Genomic DNA, 25,027 nt, shown 5'->3' with positions numbered 1-25,027 from the left:
TCAATCATCGATCACCTTCTCCCCCACTCCCCTGTCGGAAGGAGCAGGTTGGTCAGCATCTCTTCAGGTCATTGATAGCGGTCAGATGTAACAAAAGGCAGCAAAGACAAAGCTAGCAGTACAGCATGGAGGGAGCTGGACGAGATGCCACGGGGTTCAGTCCATACCCACCCTCGGGCAGGGCAAGCAGGGCGCTGGTGGAACAGCCCCGTGTGCGGCCCGACAATCAGCCCGATCACCAGGACCAGCGGTCAATCCAAGGCTCCCGCTGCCCCCTCAGACGTAGGCGTTCTTCCCGTAGTTACTGCCGTTGTCCACCTCAGAGGTCCATTTCCTGGACGGGGGCTGTCCAACCCTGGACCTGGGCGCTTGGTACTTGTACGAGTAACTGCTGCAGAGAGACAAAACAGGATCAATGGGCCCGGCACTGGGTCAGGGGCAAGGCAGGGTCACCGTCAGCAGCATCCCAGAGCGATTCCCCAGCACGGCATGTGTCCGGGGGGAGTGGGGGCAGTGCCCAGGGAAGAGGGGAGGGGGTGGAGTAGCTGGGGGGGGGGGGGGGGGGGGGGGGCGGCAGTGCCCAGGGGGGATAGGGGGAGCAGTGTCTGTGGGGGGGTGGGCCATGCCTGGTTGGGGGGGGGGGGGGGCGTGCCCAGGGGGTGTGGGGCAGTGTCCGGGGGGACGGGCAGTGTTTCGGGGGGGGGAAGGGTCAGAGCCATGGGTCAGGGTTCAGAGTCGGGGAGGTCAGGGGTCAGAGCCGGGGAGGTCAGGGATCAGAGCCGGGGAGGTCAGGCGTCAGAGCCGGGGAGGTCAGGGGTCAGGGTGAAGGATGTGATGTCTGTATTGACCCCTGGGACTGGGACATTTTGAGACACTTACCCTGTCGCTCCAGTGGCTGCTTTACAAGAGAGGCACAGGCAGATGCCACCAATCAGCTGCAGCGCTGCCCCGGCCCAGCCAATGTAAAGTCCCGGCCCGAGCTCGTACCTTGAATGAGAGAGGGAGGGTTACCAACACCCACATCTCACAAAGCCAATCTCTGATAGCAGTTGTCTCCTTTACTCACTCTTCCCCACACCCCCCGCCGCAGTCCCTGCCCACCCCCACCCAGTGCACGTCCCAAACCAGCCATTCTTCCTGACTCAGCGCCTGCGGGCTATTCGGCTCTCACTCTCTCTCACTGCCCCCCTTCCCCTCCCCCCTCCCGCCCCCACCCACACTCCTAATTCCCGCCCCCCCACTCACCCTTCCCTCTGCACCTCCTCACTGCTCCTGCCCCTCCCACATTCCTTCCCCTTTTCCCATCCCCCCAATTCTCAGCCCCCTCCCCCACCCCCACAAGGCCCAGCAAAGGTCATGGTCAAATTATTTCTCTAGGCTCCAGAGGAGGCAGGAGAGTCGATCGTGGCTCGGTGCGTCGCCTCAGTGTCAGAAGATCAAGGGTTCGGGTCCCACTCCAGAGCCATGAGCACATAATCCAGGCAAACCAGCACAGTACTGAGGGAGTGCCGCACTGACGGAGGGACAGTGCTGAGGGAGTGCCGCACTGACGGAGGGGCAGTACTGAGGGAGTGCCACACTGTCGGAGGGGCAGTACTGAGGGAGTGCCACACTGTCGGAGGGGCAGTACTGAGGGAGTGCCACACTGTCGGAGGGGCAGTACTAAGGGAGCGCCGCACTGTCAGAGAGGCAGTACTAAGGGAGCGCCGCACTGTCAGAGAGGCAGTACTGAGGGAGCGCCGCACTGTCAGAGGGGCAGTACTGAGGGAGCGCCGCACTGTCAGAGGAGCAACACTCGGTGGCCCCCGACCCTCGGTGACCCCCGACACTTGGTGACTCCTCCCCCGACACTCGGTGACCCCTCCCCCGACACTCGGTGACCCCTCCCCCGACACTCGGTGACCCCCACGATCCCCAGACCTTCTGGCCCCCCCCCAACCCTCACCAACCTCGTGACAGCCCCCATCACTCCACGACCCCCAAACCTCATGAACCCCGCGGTCCCCCCAACCCTCTGTCCACAACCCTTCACCGACCCTTGCGACCACCCCAACCGTCATTGTCCCCGAAACCCCCCCGACCCCATGACCCAACCCCCGACCCTTGCGATCCCTGCGATCACCCTAACACTATGCCACCCCCACAGACAGTCCTCACACTCTCTGCACACTCACACACGCACACACACACACTCCCAGTAAACTGTCCTCACACCCACTCACTCCAGACGTCCCGCTCCTCAAAAGCCTGTTGTTAAAATTGTGAGTGTTTGCATCAACGCATCAAAGTCGTTTGAAAAATGCAATGGTCGGTGATAGGCCAGGAAACAGCGGCTAAACGTGCAGCAATGACTTACTTGGTGCCCGGGAAGATCGGGTCATAGAACTCCCGAGTGACATTGAAGGCGTACCAGGAAACCGGCACCATGGTGCAGAGAGCTGGGGGAGAAAGACAGGTATCAGACACTGCGGGGGGGAATACACGACACCCTCCTGGTCTGTCTTAGCCCTGCACCCCACTCACACCTCCACCCCCCAGTCACACACACCCACACCAACCACTTTCACCTCCCCACCCCACTCTCTCTTCTCCCCCCCCCCCGCCACTCACTCACTCTTCCCCCCACCCCACACACATTCTCACCTCTACCCCCTCACACCCCCGCCACACACTCTCTCTCTCCCCCCGCCCCCACTCTCTCTCTCTCCCGCCTGCTCACTCTCTCCCCCCCTCACTCGCTCTCCCTTCCCCCCCTCCACTCTCTCTCTCTCTCTCTCCCCAACCCCACTCTCTCTCTCTCCACAACCCCACTCTCTCTCTCTCTCGCTCTCTCTCCCCCCACCCCCACTCTCTCACCGCACTCTCTCTCTCTCTCTCTCTCCCCCACCCCTCTCTCTCTCCCTCCACACCCCATTCTCTCTCTCTCTCACCGCCCCCCTCTCTCTACACCCCCCACTCTCTCACCCCCCCTTCTCTCTCTCTCTCCCCCCCACTCTCTCGCTCGCCCCCCTCACTCTCTCTCTCTTCCCCCACCCCCACACACATCCTCCCCTCTCCCCCGTCACAACCCCCCTCTCTCTCTCTCTCTCTCCCCCCCCCCACACACACTCTCTCGCTCTCCCGCCCGCTCATTCTCTCCCCCCCACTTTCTCTCCCCCCCACCCCCCACTCTCTCTCTCTCTCTCCCCCCCCACTCTCTCTCTCTCTCGCTCTCCCGCCCGCTCACTCTCTCCCCCCCCCCCCACTCTCTCCCTCTCTCTCTCTCCCCCCCACTCTCTCTCTCTCCCCCGCTCCACTCTCTCCCTCTCTCCCCCGCTCCACTCTCTCTCTCCCCACCCCCACTCTCTCTCTCTCTCTCTCTACCCCCCCCCTCCACTCTCTCTCTCCCCACCCTCCACTCTCTCTCTCCCCACCGTCCACCCACCACTCTCTCTCCCCACCCGCTCACTCGCCCCCCACCCCACTCTCTCTCACTCACTCTCTCCCCTCTCTCTCTCTCTCCCCTCTCTCTCTCTCTCTCTCCCCCCCACACTCTCTCTCCCTCCCCCCCCCACTCTCTCTCTCTCTCTCTCTCTCTCCCCCCGCCTCTACTCTCTCGCTCTCCCGCCCGCTCTCTTCCCCCCCCCCACTCTCTCTCTCTCTCTTCCCGCCCCTCTCTCTCTCTCTCCACCCCCATTCTCTCTCTCTCCCCCCACACACTCTCTCTCTCCCCACCTCTTTCTCTCTCTACCCCCACCCCACTTTCTCTCTCTCCCTCTCTACCCCCCCACTCTCTCCCCACTTTCTCTCTCTCTCTCTACCCCCCACTTTCTCTCTCTCTCCCCCTCCCCATTCTCTCTCTCTCTCCCCCCGCACATTCTCTCTCTCTCGCCACCCCCTACCCCCCCCACTCTCTCTCTCCCTCCCTCTCTCCCCCCCACTATCCCCCCCATACTCTCTCACTCTGTCTCCCCCCCACACTCTCTCTCCCCCCCCACACACTCTCTCTCTCGCCCCCCACACACATCCTCCCCTCTCCTCCCTCACACACACTCTCTCTATCTCTCTCTCCCTCCCCCCCACTCTCTCTCTCCCCCCCTCTCTCCCTCTTTCCACCCCCCCCCACACTCTCTCTCTTCCCCCCCACACTCTCTCTCTCTCTCCCACTCTCTCTCTCTCCCCCCCGCTACTCTCTCTCTCTCTCTTCACCCCCCCCCCACTCTCTCTCCACTCCTCCCACTCACTCTCTCTCCACTCACTCTCTCTCTCTCTCTCCACTCCTCCCACTCTCTCTCTCTCCTCACCCCCCCCACTCTCCCTCTTCCCCCCCCCCACTCTCCCTCTTCCCCCCCCACTCTCCCTCTTCCCCCCCCCCCACTCTCCCTCTTCCCCCCCCGCACTCTCCCTCTTCCCCCCCCGCACTCTCCCTCTTCCCCCCCGCACTCTCCCTCTCCCCCCCCGCACTCACCCTCTTCCTCCCCCACTCTCCCTCTTCCCCCCCCACTCTCCCTCTGTCCCCCCCCACTCTCCCTCTGTCCCCCCCCACTCTCCCTCTGTCCCCCCCCACTCTCCCTCTCTCCCCCCACCCTCGCTCTCTCCCTCCCCCTACCCTCGCTCTCTCCCTCCCCCTACCCTCGCTCTCTCCCTCCCCCTACCTTCGCTCTCTCCCTCCCCCTACCCTCGCTCTCTCCCTCCCCCCACCCTCGCTCTCTCCCTCCCCCCACCCTCGCTCTCTCCCTCCCCCCGCCCTCGCTCTCTCCCTCCCCCCGCCCTCGCTCTCTCCCTCCCCCCACCCTCGCTCTCTCCCTCCCCCCGCCCTCGCTCTCTCCCTCCCCCCGCCCTCGCTCTCTCCCTCCCCCCACTCTCTCTCTCCCCTCCCCCCACTCTCTCTCTCCCCTCCCCCCGACTCTCTCTCTCTCCGCCCCCCCACGACTCTCTCTCTCTCCGCCCCCCCACGACTCTCTCTCTCTCCGCCCCCCCACGACTCTCTCTGCTCCCCACTACACCCCCCTTCCCCCCTACTCACTCACCTCCCCCCACGCACACCCCCCCCCACGCACACATACCCCCCTCCCCCCGCACACATACCCCCCTCCCCTCACACACATACCCCCACACATACACCACCCCCTCTCACACATACATCCCCCCCACTCTCACACATACATCCCCCCCCACCCTCTCACACACATCCCCCCCACCCTCTCACACACATACATCCCCCCCCACCCTCTCACACACATACACCCCCCCTTTCACACACACACCCCCCCCTCACACACACACCCCCCCCCTCACACACATACACCCCCCCCTCACACACATACACCCCCCCTCTCACACACATACACCCCCCCTCTCACACATATACACCCCCCCTCACACACATACACCCCCCCCTCACACACACATACACCCCCCCACTCACACACACATACACCCCCCCACTCACACACACATACACCCCCCCCACTCACACACACACACATACACCCCTCACACACACACACATACACCCCCCACCTCACACACATACCCCCCCCCACCTCACACACATACCCCCCCTCTCACACACATACCCCCCCTCTCACACACATACCCCCCCTCTCACACACATACCCCCCCTCTCACACACATACCCCCCCTCTCACACACATACCCCCCCTCTCACACACATACACCCCCTCTCACACACATACACCCCCTCTCACACACATACACCCCCTCTCACACACATACACCCCCTCTCACACACATACACCCCCTCTCACACACATACACCCCCTCTCACACACATACACCCCCTCTCTCACACATACACCCCCTCTCACAAATATACCCCCCTCTCACACACATACCCCCCTCACACACACATACACCCCCCCTCACGCACACATACACCCCCATCACACACACGTACACCCTATCCTCACACACACATATACCCCCCCTCACACACACACACATACAACACCCCCTCTCACACACACACACATACCCCCCCTCTCACACATACACCCCCCTCTCACATATACACCCCCCTCTCACACACACCCCCCCCCTCTCACATACATACCCCCCCCTCTCACACACACACCTCCCCTCACACACACACACCTCCCCTCACACACACACCCCCCTCACACACACATACACCCCCTCCCTCACACACATACACCCTCCCCCTCTCACACCCCCCCCTCACACACCCCCCCCTCACACTCATACCCCACCCCCCCCCTCTCACACACACACACCTCCCCCCTCTCACACACAAACACCCCCCCTCTCACATACATACCCCTCTCACACACATACGCCCCCCTCTCACACACATACCCCCCTCACACACACATACACCCCCTCCCTCACACACATACACCCTCCCCCTCTCACACCCCCCCCTCACACACCCCCCCCTCACACTCATACCCCACCCCCCCCTCTCACACACACACACCTCCCCCCTCTCACACACAAACACCCCCCCTCTCACATACATACCCCTCTCACACACATACGCCCCCCTCTCTCACACATACCCCCCCTCACACACACATACCCCCCCTCCCTCACACACATACACCCTCCCCCTCTCACACCCCCCCCTCACACACCCCCCCTCACACTCATACCCCACCCCCCCCTCTCACACACACACACACCTCCCCCCTCTCACACACAAACACCCCCCCTCTCACATACATACCCCTCTCACACACATACGCCCCCCTCTCACACACATACCCCCCCTCTCACACATACCCCTCTCACACACATACGCCCCCCCTCTCACACACATACCCCCCCTCTCACACACATACCCCCCCTCTCACACACATACCCCCCCCCCTCACACACATACCCACCCCCTCTCACACACATACCCACCCCCTCTCACACATACACCCCCCCTCACACACATACCCCCCCTCTCACACACATACACCCCCTCCCCTCTCACACACATACCCCCCTCACACACATACTCCCCCCGCCCTCTCACACACATACCCCCCCTCTCACACACACATACCCCCCCCTCTCACACACACATACCAGCCCCCCCCTCACACACACATACCCCCTCCTCTCACACACATACCCTCCCCCTCACACACACACATACCCCCCCTCACACACACACATACCCCCCCCCCCCTCACACACACATACCCCCCCCCTCTCACACACACATACCACCCAACCCCCTCACACACACATACCCCCCCCTCACACACACACATACCAGCCCCCCCCTCACACACACATACCCCCTCCTCTCACACACATACCCTCCCCCTCACACACACACATACCCCCCCTCACACACACACATACCCCCCCCCCTCACACACACATACCCCCCCTCTCACACACACATACCACCCAACCCCCTCACACACACATACCCCCCCCTCACACACACACATACCACCCCCCCCACACACACATACCCCCCCTCACACACACACATACCCACCCCTCACACACACATACCCCCCCTCACACACACATACCCACCCCTCACACACACATACCCCCCCTCACACACACATACCCCCCCTCACACACACATACGCCCGCCCTGTCACACACATACGCGCCCTCCCCTCTCACACACACCCCCCCCTCTCACACACATACCCCCCCCCTCTCACACACATACCCCCCACACTCACCGGCCACGATCAGCAGAGCTCCGCCAGCCGTGGCGATCTTGGATTTGATGATGGGGTCGGTGCTCCCGAATTGGGTGCATTGCAGCCCAGACAGACTGACGAGGCCGGCCAAAAAGCCCAGGATGATGGCGATGATCATCAGGGCCTGGGCCGCACGGACATAATCTGCGGGCAGGGAAAGGGACAGGGGTCAGGGGTCAGGCTGGGGTTTAGGGGTCACAATGCAACAGAGAATGGCAGCAACAGCCAATCCATGGAGTGCTTCTCACCCAACCTATCCCAATCAAATCACCGCACAGATACCCAGCGTCCAAACCAATCACCGCACAGATACCCAGCGCCCAATCAAATCACCGCACAGATACCCAGCGTCCAAACCAATCACCGCACAGATACCCAGCGCCCAATCAAATCACCGCACAGATACCCAGCGTCCAAACCAATCACCGCACAAATACCCAGCGCCCAATCAAATCACCGCACAGATACCCAGCGCCCAATCAAATCACGTCACAGATACCTGGCACCCACTCAAATCACCGCACAGATACCCAGCGCCCAATCAAATCTCCGCACAAATACCCAGCGCCCAATCAAATCACGTCACAATACCCGGCACCCACTCAAATTATCACAGACCTCCAGTGTCCAATGAAAACACAGTGTGAATGTTCAGTACTCAACGAGCCTGGCTGTGAGAGATGGTACATTGCTCTCGCATTCGGACCAACCCACATTGTCTGCTGACTGGGATCCCTGCCCCAGAACGGGGCAGCTTTGGGCCACACAACCTCAGCACTCCTTAAACCACTTTGTATTTCAAGTCTGCCAATTTTAGACGTTGCATCACAGAAACTGGCCATGGGCCCAGTCAGTCAGAGCAATTAGCCTTGTCGCCACCTCCCTTCAGCCCCTCTTCATTCACCCACCGATCCACTCCAATCTCCACTGTCTACCTCGGTCACTAACCCTGCAGGTGAATAGCGTAGCCTCACAGCACTCTACGTAAGAAATAGGGGCAGGAGTAGGCCATACGGCCCCTCGAGCCTGCTCCGCCATTCAATACAATCATGGCTAATCTGATCATGGACTCAGCTCTGATCATGGACTCAGCTCCACTTCCCTGCCCGCTCCCCATAACCCCTTATTCCCTTATCGGTTAAAAAACTGTCCATCTCTGTCTTAAATTTATTCAATGACCCAGCTTCCACAGCTCTCTGAGGCAGAGAATTCCACAGATTTACAACCCTCTGAGAGAAGAAATTTCTCCTCATCTCAGTTTTAAATGGGCGGCCCCTTATTCTAAGATCGTGCCCTCTAGCTCTAGTCTCCCCCCATCAGTGGAAACATCCTCTCCGCATCCCGCTCATAATCTTATACGTTTCGATAAGATCGCCTTTCATTCTTCTGATCGCTCCCAACTCAGATCTGAGAGCTTATCAGCAATGCTAACTTTCATTTCTGAAGCGGTCAAAAGGTCTGCTTGAAATTGATCTTTCCTGATATGCCAGCCATCTCGTATCGTAGGCAAAGCATGTTCACACCAACCAGCTGCTGTAAACAGTGGGGACTGCAACAGCGGAGGTCCAGCCCAGATTTACTGAGATGCAGCCTGGTATCAGGAATTCATCATCATCATGGGCAGTCCCTCGCAATCGAGGAAGACTTGCTTCCACTCTAAAAATGAGTTCTCAGGTGGCTGAACAGTCCAATATGAGAACCATAGTCCCCGTCACAGGTGGGACAGACAGTGGTTGAAGGAAAGGGTGGGTGGGGAGTCTGGTTTGCCGCACGCTCCTTCCGCTGCCTGCGCTTGATTTCTGCATGCTCTCGGCGACACTCGAGGTGCTCAGCGCCCTCCCGGATGCTCTTCCTCCACTTAGGGCGGTCTTTGGCCAGGGACTCCCAGATGTCAGTGGGGATGTTGCATTTTATCAAGGAGGCTTTGAGGGTGTCCCTGTAACGTTTCCTCTGCCCACCTTTGGCTCGCTTGCCGTGAAAGAGTTCAGAGTTGAGCGCTTGCTTTGGGAGTCTCGTGTCGGGCATGCGAACTATGTGGCCCGCCCAACGGAGCTAATCAAGTGTGGTCAGTGCTTCAATGCTGGGGATGTTGGCCTGGTCGAGAACGCTAACGTTGATGTGTCTGTCCTCCCAGGGGATTTGTAGGATCTTGCGGAGACCTCGTTGGTGATATTTCTCCAGCAACTTGAGATGTCTACTCCTGTACATGGTCCATGTCTCTGAGCCATTCAGGAGGGAGGGTATAAGGAATTGCCAAGACAAAGAAAGACGTGAAATACTGGGTTGTTTTCCTAGAACAGAAGATTAAGAGATTTGACAAGAACGTTTGAACAAATTTTTTCTGTATTCATTCTCAGGATGTGGGTGTCGATGGCACGATCAGCATTTATTGCCCATCCTGATTTGCCCCTTGAGAAGTTGGTAGTGAGCCGCCTTCTTGAACCGCTGCAGTCCGTGTGGTGAAGGTGCTCCCACAGTGCATCTTGTAGATGGTACACACTGCAGCCACGGTACGTCGGTGATGGAGGGAATGAATGTTGAAGGTGGTGGGTAACGTGCCGATCAAGCGGGCTGCTTTGTCCTGGATGGTGTCGAGCTTCTCAAGTATTATTGGAGCTGCATTCATCCAGGCAAGTGGAGCGTATTCCATCAGACTCCTGACTTGTGCCTTGTAGATGGTGGAAAGGCTTTGGGGAGTCAGGAGGTGAGACACTTGCCGCAGAATGCCCAGCCTCTGACTTGCTCTTGTAGCCACAGTATTTATGTGGCTGGTCCAGTTAAGTTTCTGGTCAATGGTCACGTCCCCCAGGATGTTGATGGTTGGGGATTCTAGTGGGGTGCCACAGGGATCAGTGCTGGGGCCTCAACTATTTACAATCTATATTAATGATTTGGATGAAGGGACGGAGTTTAATGTAGCTACGTTTGCTGCTGATACAAAGATGGGTGGGAAAGCAAATTGTGAGGACATAAAAAATCTGCAAAGGGATATAGACAGGCTAAGTGAGTGGGCAAACATTTGGCAGATGGAGTATAATGTGGGAACATGTGAGGTTATCCACTTTGGTAGAAAAAATAAAAAAGCTAACTATAATTTAAATGGAGAAAAATTACAAAATGCTGCAGTACGCGGGACCTGGGGGTCCTTGTGCATTAAACACAAAAAGTTAGTATGCAGGTACAGCAAGTGATCAGGAAGGCAAATGGAATGTTGGCCTTTATTGCAAGGGGGATAGAGTATAAAAGCAGAGACGTCCTGCTACAAATTGTTATGTATTTATGCTTGGGGTCGCCAGACACCAGGGGGCACCACTGTCGGAGGTCATCAGGCTGTACGCGTGCGTGCGCGGTCATTGGTATATAAGCGTGGGTACCATGTCACGCGGGTTACTTTGGGCGTGAATAAAGTTGGATTAGGTTTACACCCGAGGCAGTTTACAGTAACAAGTCTTTTGATTAATTACATTCATTACATTTGGCGACGAGGTAACTTAAGAAACTTCGCATGTACAATGGGCACTATTGGAATTCTGGAGAGATTCACGGATGGCAAGAATTGGGCAGATTTTATTGACCGTCTGGATCAATATTTCGTGGCCAACAAAATGGAGGGAGACGCCGACGCAGTTAGGCGCAGGGCGGTTTTCCTCACCGTTTGTGGTCCAAAAATTTATGGCCTTATAAAGAATCTTCTCTCGCCTGCACGTCCAACGGACAAAGACTACGGAGATTTGTGCGCTCTGGTGCGTGACCATCTCAAGCTAAAAGCGGGGATTATCATCTCACACTATCTCTTCTCCACGTATGTTCGTGCTGAGGGCCAGGATGTGTCGGGATTCATCGCTGACCTGCGACGTCTGGCTGAGCCGTGTAAGTTCGGGAACATGTTGGAAGACATGCTGCGAGATTTCTTCATGATAGGCATCAACCATGATGTGATTCTTCGGGAGTTATTGGCCAAAAAGAAACTGGATTTGAGCAAGGTCATTGCGACTGCCCAGGCATGCATGTCGACTGATGATAATTTGAGGCAGATATCATCGAAGAGTCGGAGCTCTACGGCAAGTACTGTAAACAAGATTGTGTCGTCGTCTAGCAGAGCTGCTAATGGCAGGGCCTACTCAACTGCTTATGTGAAACCTGCAGCTGCTCAAAGTCCGCCAACTGGTACAAATCTGATTTCAGCTTGTTGGCGTTGTGGGGGCAATCATTGGCCTAATCAGTGTCGGTTTAAAGAGTACTCCTGTAATAGTTGTTTGAAAGTGGGGCATCTTCGGAGAATGTGCCCACAACTGAGCAAGCGTGCTGCCACTCATCACATTACCGATGATGACCAGTCCAGTGCTGGCCCGGATATACAACCCGAGGAGGAAGTGTATGGTCTGTATTCGTTCTTGGGAAGGAGCCAGCCGATAATGGTTAATGTGAAGCTGAATGACGTGCCTGTATCAATGGAGCTGAACACGGGTGCGAGTCAGTTGATAATGAGCCTAAGGGCATTTGACAAGATGTGAGACACTGAGGCTGTGAAGCTTAAGCTGAGTTCAGTCAATGCCAAGTTGAGTACTTACACTAAGGAACTCATACCGGTGATTGGCAGTGCAGTAGTCAAGGTGTCATATGATGGTGTGGTTCATGATCTACCATTATGAATTATCCCAGGTAATTGTCCAACGGTATTTGGCAGGAATTGGCTCAAGAAAATAAAGTGGAATTGGAATGATATCAAAGCGTTGTCATCGGTGGACGACACTTCGTGTGCTCAAGTGTTGAAGAAGTTTCCTTCTTTGTTTGAACCAGGCATTGGTAATTTTACTGGAGCCAAGGTGCAGATTCACCTGGATTCTGATGCAAGGCCTGTCTATCACAAAGCTTGGTCTGTTCCGTGCATGATGAGGGAGAAGTTTGAAATTGAGCTTGACAGACTCCAACGTGAAGGGATCATAGCACCGGTCAAGTTTAACAAGTGGGCCAGTCCTATTGTTCCTGTGTTGAAGAGCATTGGCACTGTCAGGATTCGTGGAGACTACAAGGTTATGATGAACTGAATTTCGAAACAGGATCAGTACCCATTACCAAAGGCTGGTGACCTGTTCGCCATGCTAGCTGGTGGAAAGTCGTTCACAAACTGGATCTGACATCGGCCTATATGACACAGGAGCTTGTCGACACTTCGAAGAAACTCACCTGCACCCAGGCCTCAGAATGTGACGGAGCTGCGTTCATTCCTTGGGCTACTCAACTACTTTGGTAATTTCTTACCCAGATTGAGCACTTTGTTAGAGCCACTGCTCATGCTACTCAGAAAAGGCGACAACTGGGTCTGGGGTGTGTCTTAAGATAGAGCCTTTGAGAAAGCTAAGAATCTGCTCTGTTCAAACAAGTTGCTTGTTCATTATGATCCATGTAAGCGTCTTGTATTGGCCTGTGATGCTTCATCATATGGGGGTTGGCTGTGTACTCCAACAAGCAAATGAGTCGGGTAAGCTACAACCTGTTGTGTATCCTTCGAGAAGTTTGTCAAAAGCAGAAAGAGCTTACAGCATGGTAGAAAAAGAAGCTTTGGCCTGTGTGTATGGGGTCAAAAAGATGCATCAATACTTGTTTGGTCTTCGTTTTGAACTCGAAACGGATCACAAGCCACTCATTTCATTGTTTTCGGAAAACAAAGGCATTAATACCAATGCATCGTCCCATATCCAGAGGTGGGCGTCGACATCACAGACCGAGCACTGAGAATTGTGCCGATGCACTGAGTCGTCTGCCATTGCCCACACCTGAGGTGGAGACGCTTCAACCTGCAGATCTACTTTTAGTAATGGATGCTTTTGAGAGTGAAGGAACTCCTGTCACTGCTCAACAAGTTAGGATCTGGACCAGCCATGACCCTATTTTGTCGGTTGTGAAACGTTATGTCCTTAGTGGTGATTGGTCTGCCATACCCAAGCAAATGTGTGATGAGACCAAACCTTACAACCGTCGCAAAGGTGAACTGTACGTTCAGTCAGATTGTTTACTGTGGGGTAATCGTGTTGTTATGCCTAATAAAGGTAGAGAAAAATTTGTACTTGAATTACATAGCACTCATTCTGATATTGTCATGATGAAAGTCATTGCTAGGGCTCATGTATGGTGGCCTGGAATTGACTCTGATCTGGAATCATGTGTGCATCAGTGCAATACTTGTATGCAGCTAAGTAAAGTACCAGCGGAATCTCCGCTGAGTCTTTGGTCGTGGTTATCTAAACCATGGTCGAAGATCCATATCGATTTTGGTGGCCCTTTCCTGGAAAAGATGTTTTTTGTTGTGGTGGATGCATATTCAAAGTGGATAGAGTGTATTATTATGTCATCCAGTACGCCCACAGCTACTATTGAGTACCTTCGTGTCATGTTTGCTACTCATGGCTTGCCTGGCAGTGTTGTGAGCGACAACGGATCTTGCTTCACAAGTCTTGAGTTTCAAGAGTTCATGAAACTCAATGGCATTAAACATGTGAGGTCAGCCCCATTCAAACCTGCTTCCAATGGTCAAGCAGAGCGTGCTGTTCAAACGATCAAGCAGAGTATGAAATGTGTAACTCAGGGTTCACTGCAGACTCGCTTGTCCTGTATACTGCTCAGTTACAGGACCAGACCTCATACGCTTACCGGGGTCTCCCCTGCTGAACTACTGATGAAGAGAAATCTCAAGACCAAGCTCTCTCTTGTTCATCCCGATTTGAATGATCATGTTGAAAACAGACGTCATAGTCAGCAAGGGTATCAATATCGTGCTGCTGTGTCACGTGACATCTCTGTCAACGATCCAGTTTATGTACTGAATTATGGTCAAGGTCCAAAGTGGATCGCCGGTACTGTTAGGGCCAAGGAGGGTAACAGAGTGTTTATTGTCGTGCTCAAGAATGGGCAAACGTGCAGGAAACATGTTGATCAGATAAAACTGCGGTACACGGATGAACTGGATCCGCTTGAGGAAGATGCAGTGTGACCAACCAACCAATGTTCATTCATCAGAGGACTTTGCTGTCATTATTGAAACTGGGCCTCCAGTCTCGATGTGGTCATCACCACTCCCATCAGATCGGTTACTCAGCCTTCAGTTACAACTGACTCAGAACGCTGGCCCAGAACTGAAGTTGAACTGAGACGATCAACTCGTGAGCGGAAAGTCCCAGACCCTCTTAATTTGTAAAAAGACTGATATTAAGATCTTGAAAGGGGATGGATGTTATGTATTGATGCTTGGGGTCACTAGACTCCAGGGGGTGCCATTGTCGGAGGTCATCGGGCTGTACGCGCCCATGCGCGGTCACTGGTTATATATGCGCGGGTACCATGTCACGCGGATTACTTTGGGTGCGAATAAAGTTGGATCAGGTTTACACCTGAGGCAGTTTACAGTAACAAGTCTTTTGAGTCATTACATTCATTACACAAATGTACAGGGTGTTGGTGAGGCCACACCTGGAATACTGCGTACAGCTTGGGTCTCCTTATTTAAGGAGAGATATACTTGCATTGAAGGCTGTTCAGAGAAGGTTCACTAGGTTGATTCCTGAGATGAAGAGTTTGACTTATGAAGAAAGGTTGAGTAGGTGGGGCCTCTACTCATTGAAGTTTAGAAGAATGAGAGGTGATCTTATTGAAACATACAAGATAATGAAGGGGCTCGACAGCATGGATGCAGAGAGGATGTTTCCACTCATTGGGGAATCTAGACCTCGAGGGCATTGTTTCAGAATAAGGGGCCGCCCATTTAACACTGAGATGAGGAGGAATTTCTTCTCTCAGAGGGTTGTGAACCTTTGGAATTCTCTGCCCCAGAGAGCTGTGGAGGCTGGGTCATTGAATATATGTAAGGCTGAGATAGAAAGATTTTTGAGCGATAAGGGAGTAAAGGGTTATGCGGAGCGGGCGGGGAAGTGGAGCTGAGGGGAGGGAGCGTAGAGGGCAGAGGCGACTGAATAGACAGTGCCAATCTTAGTGACAATGAATTCCATGAGCTCCTCACACTTGTTGTTGGAATCAGGGTGGCGGAGAAAGGAGCGAGGGGCTTACAAAGAGGTTTGTAGTGGAGAATAGAAGTTGGGGGTGAGCAGTTTTTTGCAGAGTAGAGTAGGATCTGATAATGCCTTATACCTTCTGAGAGAGACAGATTTTTGAGCGATAAGGGAGTAAAGGGTTATGGGGAGCGGGCAGGAAAGTGGAGCTGAGTCCTCGGTCAGATCAGCCATGATCTTATTGAATGGCGGAGCAGGCTCGAGGGGCCAAATGGCCGACTCCTGCTCCTATTTCTTACGTTCTTACGATTCGGCGATGGTAATGCCGGTGAATGTCAAGAGGGGGCTGGTCATACTCCACCACCATGACTGTTCGTTCGACCGTTAAATCTCCGCCCTCCCTTCGGAGCCTTGCGACACTGTTGGCTACATCCCTTCTGCACCCTCCCAAGTGCTCAGTAGGATGGTTCATGGAATTCACAAGCTCTGGGCTTTGATCCAGGGACTGGGTGCTGAACCTTTGCTCAGCCCGGATCAGTCGGACCTGTGGATTATCTATCAGTGATATTCCTCGATGACAGCACTACACTCAAACTTTACTGCATGCTCAGATAGCCCGTTCTGACGTACCATGACATAACACCATATTACATGATATGATCTGATTTTATTAGGAGGGATAACTATTTAATTGTATTATTAGTGGGTGATAATTCTACTGTCTGGGAGCACACAACGAACTCACAGATACGATCACTACAGCTGGACACCGCCATTGCGAGCAGAAATTATCCATCACACACTGGTCAGTCCGTGGAGCAAGTCCCGATCTCGACCATCCTCCTGCAAAGGGATATTGTGCAGCCTGGAGATTATTCCCAATGGAGCAAGGAGCAGACAGCATGGCCCTCAGTATCACTGGAGATCTCACTCTGAGACACAGCACCGTCCACAGAATGGCAAGTGACCAAACCATGCACAAAGTCTGGGTAGAGAAACTCTGTATCTAACCCGTGCTGTACCTGCCCTGGGAGTGTTTGGTGGGACAGTGTAGAGGGAGCTTTACTCTGTATCTATCCCGTGCTGTACCTGCCCTGGGAGTGTGTGATGGGACAGTGTAGAGGGAGCTTTACTCTGTATCTATCCCGTGCTGTACCTGCCTTGGGAGTGTTTGATGGGACAGTGTAGAGAGAGCTTTACTCTGTATCTAACCCGGTGCTGTATCTGTCCTGGGAGTGTTTGATGGGACAGTGTAGAGGGACCTTTACTCTGTATCTAACCCGAGCTGTACCTGATGTGGGAGTGTTTGATGGGACAGTGTAGAGGGAGGGTCACCCCTCTCAGATACTGCTCGAGTCCCACTCCCCCCCACCCCCTCCCAGCCTAGATATTCCTAGAGGCCCAGTCCTCCCTTCCAATAATTCAGTCTCCATTTTACGGTCCTTATTTGAAAAATCCTGAAATATAAAGGACAGCGAACCTCGACATTGTGTTTGTGCCGAGTGCTTTGTGACAGTTTTGTAATCTAATCTCTGCGCTATCTCAGCTAAGGTTCAAAGTTCACATATCAGGCCCCATTAAAGCTCTCACAGGGCTGATAAGCTCCGGACTGTGATCAGAGCAACAACTGCCTGATCGATAATCTTTGGGGCTGTTCACCCCACTCAACCTGATCATCAGAAAATGATGACCGCCATTCAATCCGAAAACCGCAAGAGGTCAACACATGCAGACATCCGCAACACGGCCCCTCACACACACCTCACACACACACACATCTGATACAAACTATAGGAGTGTGCGGGGGTGCTGTAGGCCTATCTGAGGAAGGTAAAGCTCCCTTTACACCGTGCCAGGGCAGGTACAGCACGGGGTTAGATACAGAGTAAAGCTCCCTCTACACTGTCCCATCAAACACTCCCAGGGCAGGTACAGCATGGGGTTAGATACAGAGTAAAGCTCCCTCTACACTGTCCCATCAAACACTCCCAGGGCAGGTACAGCATGGGGTTAGATACAGAGTAAAGCTCCCTCTACACTGTCCCATCAAACACTCCCAGGGCAGGTACAGCATGGGGTTAGATACAGAGTAAAGCTCCCTCTACACTGTCCCATCAAACACTCCCAGGGCAGGTACAGCATGGGGTTAGATACAGAGTAAAGCTCCCTCCACACTGTCCCATCAAACACTCCCAGGGCAGGTACAGCACGGGGTTAGATACAGAGTAAAGCTCCCTCTACACTGTCCCATCAAACACTCCCAGGGCAGGTACAGCATGGGGTTAGATACAGAGTAAAGCTCCCTCTACACTGTCCCATCAAACACTCCCGGGGCAGGTACAGCATGGGGTTAGATACAGAGTAAAGCTCCCTGTTGTTTCCTTAGATGCTCTAGTAATGACTCCATGTGGCAATGTATTGTACTTGAACTGTAGTGATCCTAGTCCTTTATTTGTTAACTCCCGAGTGAGGATCAAACCTGCTGGCCTGTCTTTTATTCGAGGCCAGTCACACCTGTACAAGTAACCTACGAGTCTCCCACTGCTGTGCCCTCTAGTGGCACACTTTGTGATAGTGCCAACAGTAGCCATGTAGGATACATGACACTCTCTGTACACTGTCCCATCAAACACTCCCAGAACAGGTACAGCACCGGGTTAGATACAGGATAAAGCTCCCTCTACACTGTCCCATCAAACACTCCCAGGGCAGGTACAGCACGGGGTTAGATACAGAGTAAAGCGCCCTCTACACTGTCCCATCAAACACTCCCAGGGCAGGTACAGCACGGGGTTAGATACAGAGTAAAGCTCTCTCTACACTGTCCCATCAAACACTCCCAGGACAGATACAGCACCGGGTTAGATACAGAGTAAAGCTCTCTCTACACTGTCCCATCAAACACACCCAGAGCAGGTACAGAGACATCCGATACAAGTACCCTCACACACACTCGCATCTCTCGCGCGCCCACACTGAGGAACATCCGATACACTTGTACACACACACGGTCAGGATCCCAGTGATGCATTTCTTTTATTCATTCACAGCATTTCGGTGTCGCTGGCAAGGCCAGCATTTATTGCCCGTCCCTAATTGCCCTTGAGCCGCCTTCTTGAACCGCTGCAGTCCGTGTGGTGAAGGTGCTCCCACAGTGCTGTTAGGGAGGGAGTTCCAGGATTTTGACCCATTGACGATGAAGGAACAGCCGATATATTTCCAAGTCAGGATGGTGTGTGATTCGGCGGGGACTGCTCTTGTAGCTGGTCCAGTTAAGCTTCTGGTCAAAGGTGACGTCCAGGATGTTGACGGTGTGGGGATTCAGCGATGTTAATGCCGTTGAATGTCATGGGGTGATGGTTAGACTCTCACTTGTTGGAGATGGTCATTGCCTGGCACTTGTGTGGCGCGAATGTTACTTGCCACTTATCAGCCCATGCCTGAATGTTGCCCAGGTCTTGCTGCATGCACGGACTGATCCATTATCTGAGGAGTTGCACATGGAACTCAACGCTGTGCAGTCATCAGCAAACATCCCCACTTCTGACCTTATGATGGAGAGAAGGTCATTGATGAAGCAGCTGAAGGAGTTGGGTCTTGGACACTGCCCTGAGGAACTCCTGCAGCGATGTCCTGGGGCTGGGATGATTGATCTCCAACAACCACAACCATCTTCCTTTGTGCTAGGTATGACTCCAGCCAGTGGAGAGTTTTCCCCCTGATTCCCATTGACTTCAGTTTTACTCGGGCTCCTTGATGCCACACTCGGTCAGATGCTGCCTTGATGTCAAGGGCACTCTCACCTCACCTCTGGAATTCAGCTCGTTTGTCCATGTTTAGAGTCCATGTAATGAGGCCTAGAGCAGAGTGGTCCTGGTGGAACCCAAACTGGGCATCAGTGAGCAGGTTATCGGTGAGTAAGTGCCGCTTGATAGCACTGTCGATGACACCTTCCATCACTTTGCTGATGATTGAGAGTAGGCTGATGGGCCAGTAATTGGCCGGATTGGGTTTGTCCTGCTTTTTGTGGACTGGACTCACCTGGGTAGTTTTCTACTTTGTTGGGTAGATGCCAATGCCAGTGATCTGGCCAATATTTATCCCTCGATCAATATCAGAAAAAAAGATTATCTGGTTATTATCACATTGCTGTGTCTGGGAGCTTGCTGTGTGCAAGTTGGATGCCGCGTTTCCCACATTACAACAGTGACTGCACTCCAAAAGTGCTCATTGGCTGTAAAGCACTTTGAGTCATGAAAGGGGCTATATAAATGCAAGTCTTTCTTTCTGTACTAGATACCTCACAGTACAGTGACTGATCGCAGTTATACCTCACAGTCATCATCAATCATCATCATCATAGGCAGTCCCTCGGAATCGAGGAAGACTTGCTTCCACTCTAAAAATGAATTCTCAGGTGACTGATCAGTCCAATACGGGAATTACAGTTCCTGTCGCAGGTGGGACAGACAGTGGTTGAAGGAAAGGGTGGGTGGGGAGTCTGGTTTGCCGCACGCTCCTTCCGCTGCCTGCGCTTGCTTTCTGCACACTCTCAGCGACGAGACTCGAGGTGCTCAGCGCCCTCCCGGATGCACTTCCTCCACTTAGGGCGGTCTTTGGCCAGGGACTCCCAGGTGTCAGTTGCACTTTATCAGGGAGGCTTTGAGGCTGTCCTTGGAACGTTTCCTCTGCCCACCTGGGGCTCGCTTGCCGTGTAGGAGTTCAGAGTAGAGCGCTTGCTTTGGGAGTCTCGTGTCGGGCATGCGGATAATGTGGCCCGCCCAGCGGAGCTGATCGTGTGGTCAGTGCTTCAATGCTGAGGATGTTGGCCTGATTGAGGACACTTATGTTGGTGCGTCTGTCCTCCCAGGGGATTTGTAGGATCTTGCGGAGACATTGTTGGTGGTATTTCTCCAGCGACTTGAGGCGTCTGCTGTACATGGTCCATGTCTCTGAGCCATACAGGAGAGCGAGTATTACTACAGCCCTGTAGACCATGAGCTTGGTGGCAGTTTTGAGGGCCTGGTCTTCAAACACTCTTTTCCTCAGGGTCGAAGTACGCAGTGACTGACCCCAGTTATACCTCACAGTACGCAGTCCGGTACAAACTCAGCAACAACAGGACCAGTCCAGTTCAAACCCCAACATAGCACAGCCAAACTGAGAAAATTCAGGCTCCTAATAACATAAGAAATAGGAGCAGAAGTAGGCCATAAGGCCCCTCGAGCCTGCTCTGCATTTAATACGATCATGGTACTATATGAGGCGATGCAACTAGCTGGGTTAAAAGGGAGGTGAGTGCACAAATTTCAGGAGGGCCAGAGACGGGTTAGTGGGATGGGCAGAGGGGCAGATACAGGTTAGTGGTGTACCTATTCTGACACTCCAGTGCAGTGCTGAGGGAGTACCGCACAGTCAGAGGTGCTGTCTTTTGGATGAGGGATTTGAATAAATGGTTCATTCTCTGGTTGGCAACCAGTAACTAGTGGGGTGCGATAGGTATCAGTGCTGGGACCCCAACTATTTACAATCTATATTAATGACTTGGAAGAAGGGACCACGTGTAACGTAGCCAAGTTTGCTGACGATACAAAGATGGGAGGAAAAGCAATGTGTGAGGAGGACACAACAAATCTGCAAAAGGACATAGACAGGCTCAGTGAGTGGGCAACAATTTGGCGGATGGAGTATAATGTTGGAAAGTGTGGGGTCATGCACTTTGGCAGAAAAAAATCAAAGAGCAAGTTATTATTTAAATGGGGAAAGATTGCAAAGTGCCGCATTACAGCGGGACCTGGGGGTACTTGTGCATGAAACACAAAAGGATAGTATGCAGGTACAGCAAGTGATCAGGAAGGCCAATGGAATCATGGCCTTTATTGCAAAGGGGATGGAGTATAAAAGCAGTGAAGTCTTGCTACAGCTATATAGAGTATTGGTGAGGCCACACCTGGAAAACAGCGTGTAGTTTTGGTTTCCATATTTACGAAAGGATATACTTGCTTTGGAGGCAGTTCAGAGAAGGTTCACTAGGTTGATTCCGGAGATGAGGGGGTTGACTAATGAGGAAAGGTTGAGTAGGTTGGGCCTCTACTCATTGGAGTTCAGAAGAATGAGAGGTGATCTTATCGAAATATATAAGATTATGAGGGGGCTTGACAAGGTGGATGCAGAGAGGATGTTTCCACTGATGGGGGAGACTAGAACTAGGGGGCATGATCTTAGAATAAGGGGCCGCCCATTTAAAACTGAGATAAGGAGAAATTTCTTCTCAGAGGGTTGTAAATCTGTGGAATTCGCTGCCTCAGCGAGCTGTGGAAGCTGGGACATTGAATAAATTTAAGACAGAAATAGTTTCTTGAGTGATAAGGGGATAAGGGGAGTGGGCAGGGAAGTGGAGCTGAGTCCATGATCGGATCAGCCATGATCATATTAAATGGCGGAGCAGGCTCGAGGGGCCGTATGGCCGACTCCTGCTCCTATTTCTTATGTTCTTAAGTTAACCCGAGGCCACGTCTGCTCTCTCAGGTGGAATGTAAAAGATCCCGTGGCACTATTTCGAAGAGCAGGGGAGTTATCCCCGGTATCCTGGCCAATATTTATCTCTTAATCAACATCACTAAAACAGATCATCTGGTCATTATCACATTGCTGTTTGTGGGAGCTTGCTATGCGCAAGTTGGCTGCCACGTTTCCTACATTTCAACAGTGACTACACTTCAAAACGTATTTCATTGGCTGTAAAGCGTTTTGGGGTGTCCAGTGGTCATAAAAGGCACTATATAAATGCAAGTCTTTCAATCTAGGGGTGGCACTGGTCTTTCTGTTCCTGTACCTACCCACAGTAGGGTAGGTATACAGCCAACATCAGAGCGGTAACCCCAATATTCAACCAGAGCACAACTCTGAGCACCCAACCCCCAAAAACAACCCAGTGCCCAATACCAAACCTTCAATGCCAAACCAGTCTTTGAATTTCCACTGGGATTTGTTGTGCATTCTCCCTCTCACTGTGTGTGTGCTGCCTGTACTGTTGAATATAAGAACATAACAATTAGGAGCAGGAGTCGGCCATTCGGCCCATCGAACTATTCAATGAGATCATGTCTGATCTTCCAGCTCAATTCTACGTTACTGCACTATGGACAGAGGGGCAGATACAGGTTAGTGGGATGGGCAGAGGGGCAGATACAGGTTAGTGGGATGGGCAGAGGGGCAGATACAGGTTAGTGGGATGGGCAGAGGGGCAGATACAGGTTAATGGGATGGGCAGAGGGGCAGATACAGGTTAATGGCATGGGCAGAGGGGCAGATACAGGTTAATGGGATGGGCAGAGGGGCAGATACAGGTTAGTGGGATGTGCAGACAGAGGCAGATACAGGTTAGTGGGATGGGCAGATACAGATTAGTGGGATGGGCAGAGGGGCAGATACAGGTTAGTGAGATGGGCAAAGGGACAGATACAGGTTAGTGGGATGGGCAGAGGGGCACATACAGATTAGTGGTGTACCTATGCTGACATTCCAGTGCAGTGCTGAGGGAGCGCTGCACTGTCGGAGGTGCCGTCTTTTGGATGAGACATTAAACTGAGGCCCCGTCTGCTCTCTCAGGTGGAATGTAAAAGATCCCATGGTTTGGCAATACTAGCCAGGACACCGAGGATAAGTCCCCTCGATTCCCTTAATATCCAAAGATCTATCGATCTCTGTCTTGAATATACTCAAAGACTGAGCCTCCACAGCCCTCTGGGGCAGAGAATTCCAAAGATTCACCACCCTTTGAGTGAAGAAATTTCTCCTCATCCCAGTCCTAAATGGCCGACTCCTTATTCCGAGAGTGTGACCCCTGGTTCTAGACTCCCCAGCCCGGGGGAAACATCCTCCCTGCATCTATCCTGTCAAGCCCGGTCAGAATTGTGAATGTTTCATTGAGATCACCTCTCATTCTTCTAAACTCTAGAGGATATCGGCCCAGTCTACTCAATCTCTCCTCATAGGACAATCCCCCCATCCCAGGAATCAGTCTGGTGAACCTTCGTTGCACTCCCTCTATGGCAAGTATAAGAACATAAGAATTATGAACAGGAGTAGGCCAATACGGCCCCTCGAGCCTGCTCCGCCATTCAATAAGATCATGGCTGATCCGATCATGGACTCAGCTCCCCTTCCCTCCTACTCCCCATAACCCCTTATCCCTTTATCGGTTAAGAAACTGTCTATTTCTGTCTTAAATTTATTCAATGTCCCAGCTTCCACAGCTCTCTGAGGCAGCAAATTCCACAGATCCACAACACTCTAAATGGGCAGCCCCTTATTCTAAGACTATGCCCCCTAGTTCTAGTCACCCCCATCAGAAGAAACATCCCCTCTGCATCCACTTTGTCAAGCCCCCTCATAATCTTACACGTTTCGATAAGATCACCTCTCATTCTTCTGAATTCCAATGAGTAGAGGCCCAACCTACTCAACCTTTCCTCATAAGTCAACCTCCTCATCCCCAGAATCAACCTGGTGAACCTTCTCTGAACTGCCTCCAAAGCAAGTATAGCCTTTCATTAAAAACGGAAACCAAAACTGCACGCAGTGTTCCAGGTGTAGTCTGGAATATATCCTTCCTTAGGTAAGGAAACCCTAACTGTGCACAGTACTGAATACACAATACCCCCAGTATGGTGTGTTGCTGTTTGACTTTCTCGCTGGCCGTTACAACTATTTTAGTAAAAACGATAAATCAAGAGCCCCTTCCCATGAAAACGAACACTAAAACCGACAAATTAAACTTTTTACATTATTGGATCAAATTAAAATTTGGTTGCCGGGGGTGATGATGCATTCCAGTCCCTCCGGCGCCCACCTCTCGCGGAAGGCCGCGAGCGTACCAGTGGACACCGCGTGCTCCCTCTCCGGGGACACCCTGGCTCGGATGTAACCCATGGAAGAGAGGCAGGCAGTCGGGCTGAACGACCCCCTCGACCGCCCGCTGCCCGGACTAGTTGATGGCCACCGTTAGGGTTTTAGCAGGCACATGCCACCCTTTCTCTCCCCCCCTCCCACCTTCTGTCCGCTGCCCAGTACCTGAGAGCCCGAAGAGGCTGAGGAAGTCCCTGCAGTTGTACACCCCGGTCGAGTCACTGGCACAGCTTTTCCACAGGTTCTGGTAGATGGTGGAGGTGGTGATGACACTGCCGTCCAGAGAGGAAACTTTCCACTGGTCGTTGCCCAGGCACACAGCGGTCAGCACCCAGCCCCCCAGTCCCAGCACAAAGCCCAGCACCTCCACAGCCGACATGGCCCCGGCTCAGGCCCGCCCAGCACCCCGCGGCTCGGCTCAGCTCGCCTCGT

The 25,027-nt window shown here is 53.2% G+C and overlaps 1 protein-coding gene across 1 annotated transcript; it reads right to left on the bottom strand.

The window, feature by feature from the left end:
- LOC139232982 (claudin-15-like) lies at nucleotides 1-25,027 on the bottom strand. The gene is made up of 5 exons (XM_070863480.1): nucleotides 24,761-25,027; nucleotides 7,662-7,826; nucleotides 2,357-2,438; nucleotides 880-987; nucleotides 1-391 (listed from the first exon to the last, which is right to left on the bottom strand). Exons 1-5 carry the CDS (start codon nucleotides 24,972-24,974, stop codon nucleotides 277-279), a joined length of 684 nt encoding a protein of 227 aa, XP_070719581.1. The 5' UTR covers nucleotides 24,975-25,027; the 3' UTR covers nucleotides 1-276.

Source organism: Pristiophorus japonicus, chromosome 20 (assembly GCF_044704955.1).
Source record: "Pristiophorus japonicus isolate sPriJap1 chromosome 20, sPriJap1.hap1, whole genome shotgun sequence".
NCBI classification, from domain to species: domain Eukaryota; kingdom Metazoa; phylum Chordata; class Chondrichthyes; family Pristiophoridae; genus Pristiophorus; species Pristiophorus japonicus.
Note: the sequence above shows the minus strand (reverse complement) of the source record. Positions and strands in the feature narration are given on the sequence as shown.

Excerpts from the sequence above, each read along its gene's own strand:
- LOC139232982 (XM_070863480.1), bottom strand. The coding sequence starts at position 24,974 with ATGTCGGCTGTGGAGGTGCTGGGCTTTGTGCTGGGACTGGGGGGCTGG. Across the intron at positions 7,827-24,760 it reads CAGCCTCTTCGGGCTCTCAG|ATTATGTCCGTGCGGCCCAG; the intron begins GTACTGGGCAGC and ends CCCTGCCCGCAG. Across the intron at positions 988-2,356 it reads CCGATCTTCCCGGGCACCAA|GTACGAGCTCGGGCCGGGAC; the intron begins GTAAGTCATTGC and ends CTCTCATTCAAG.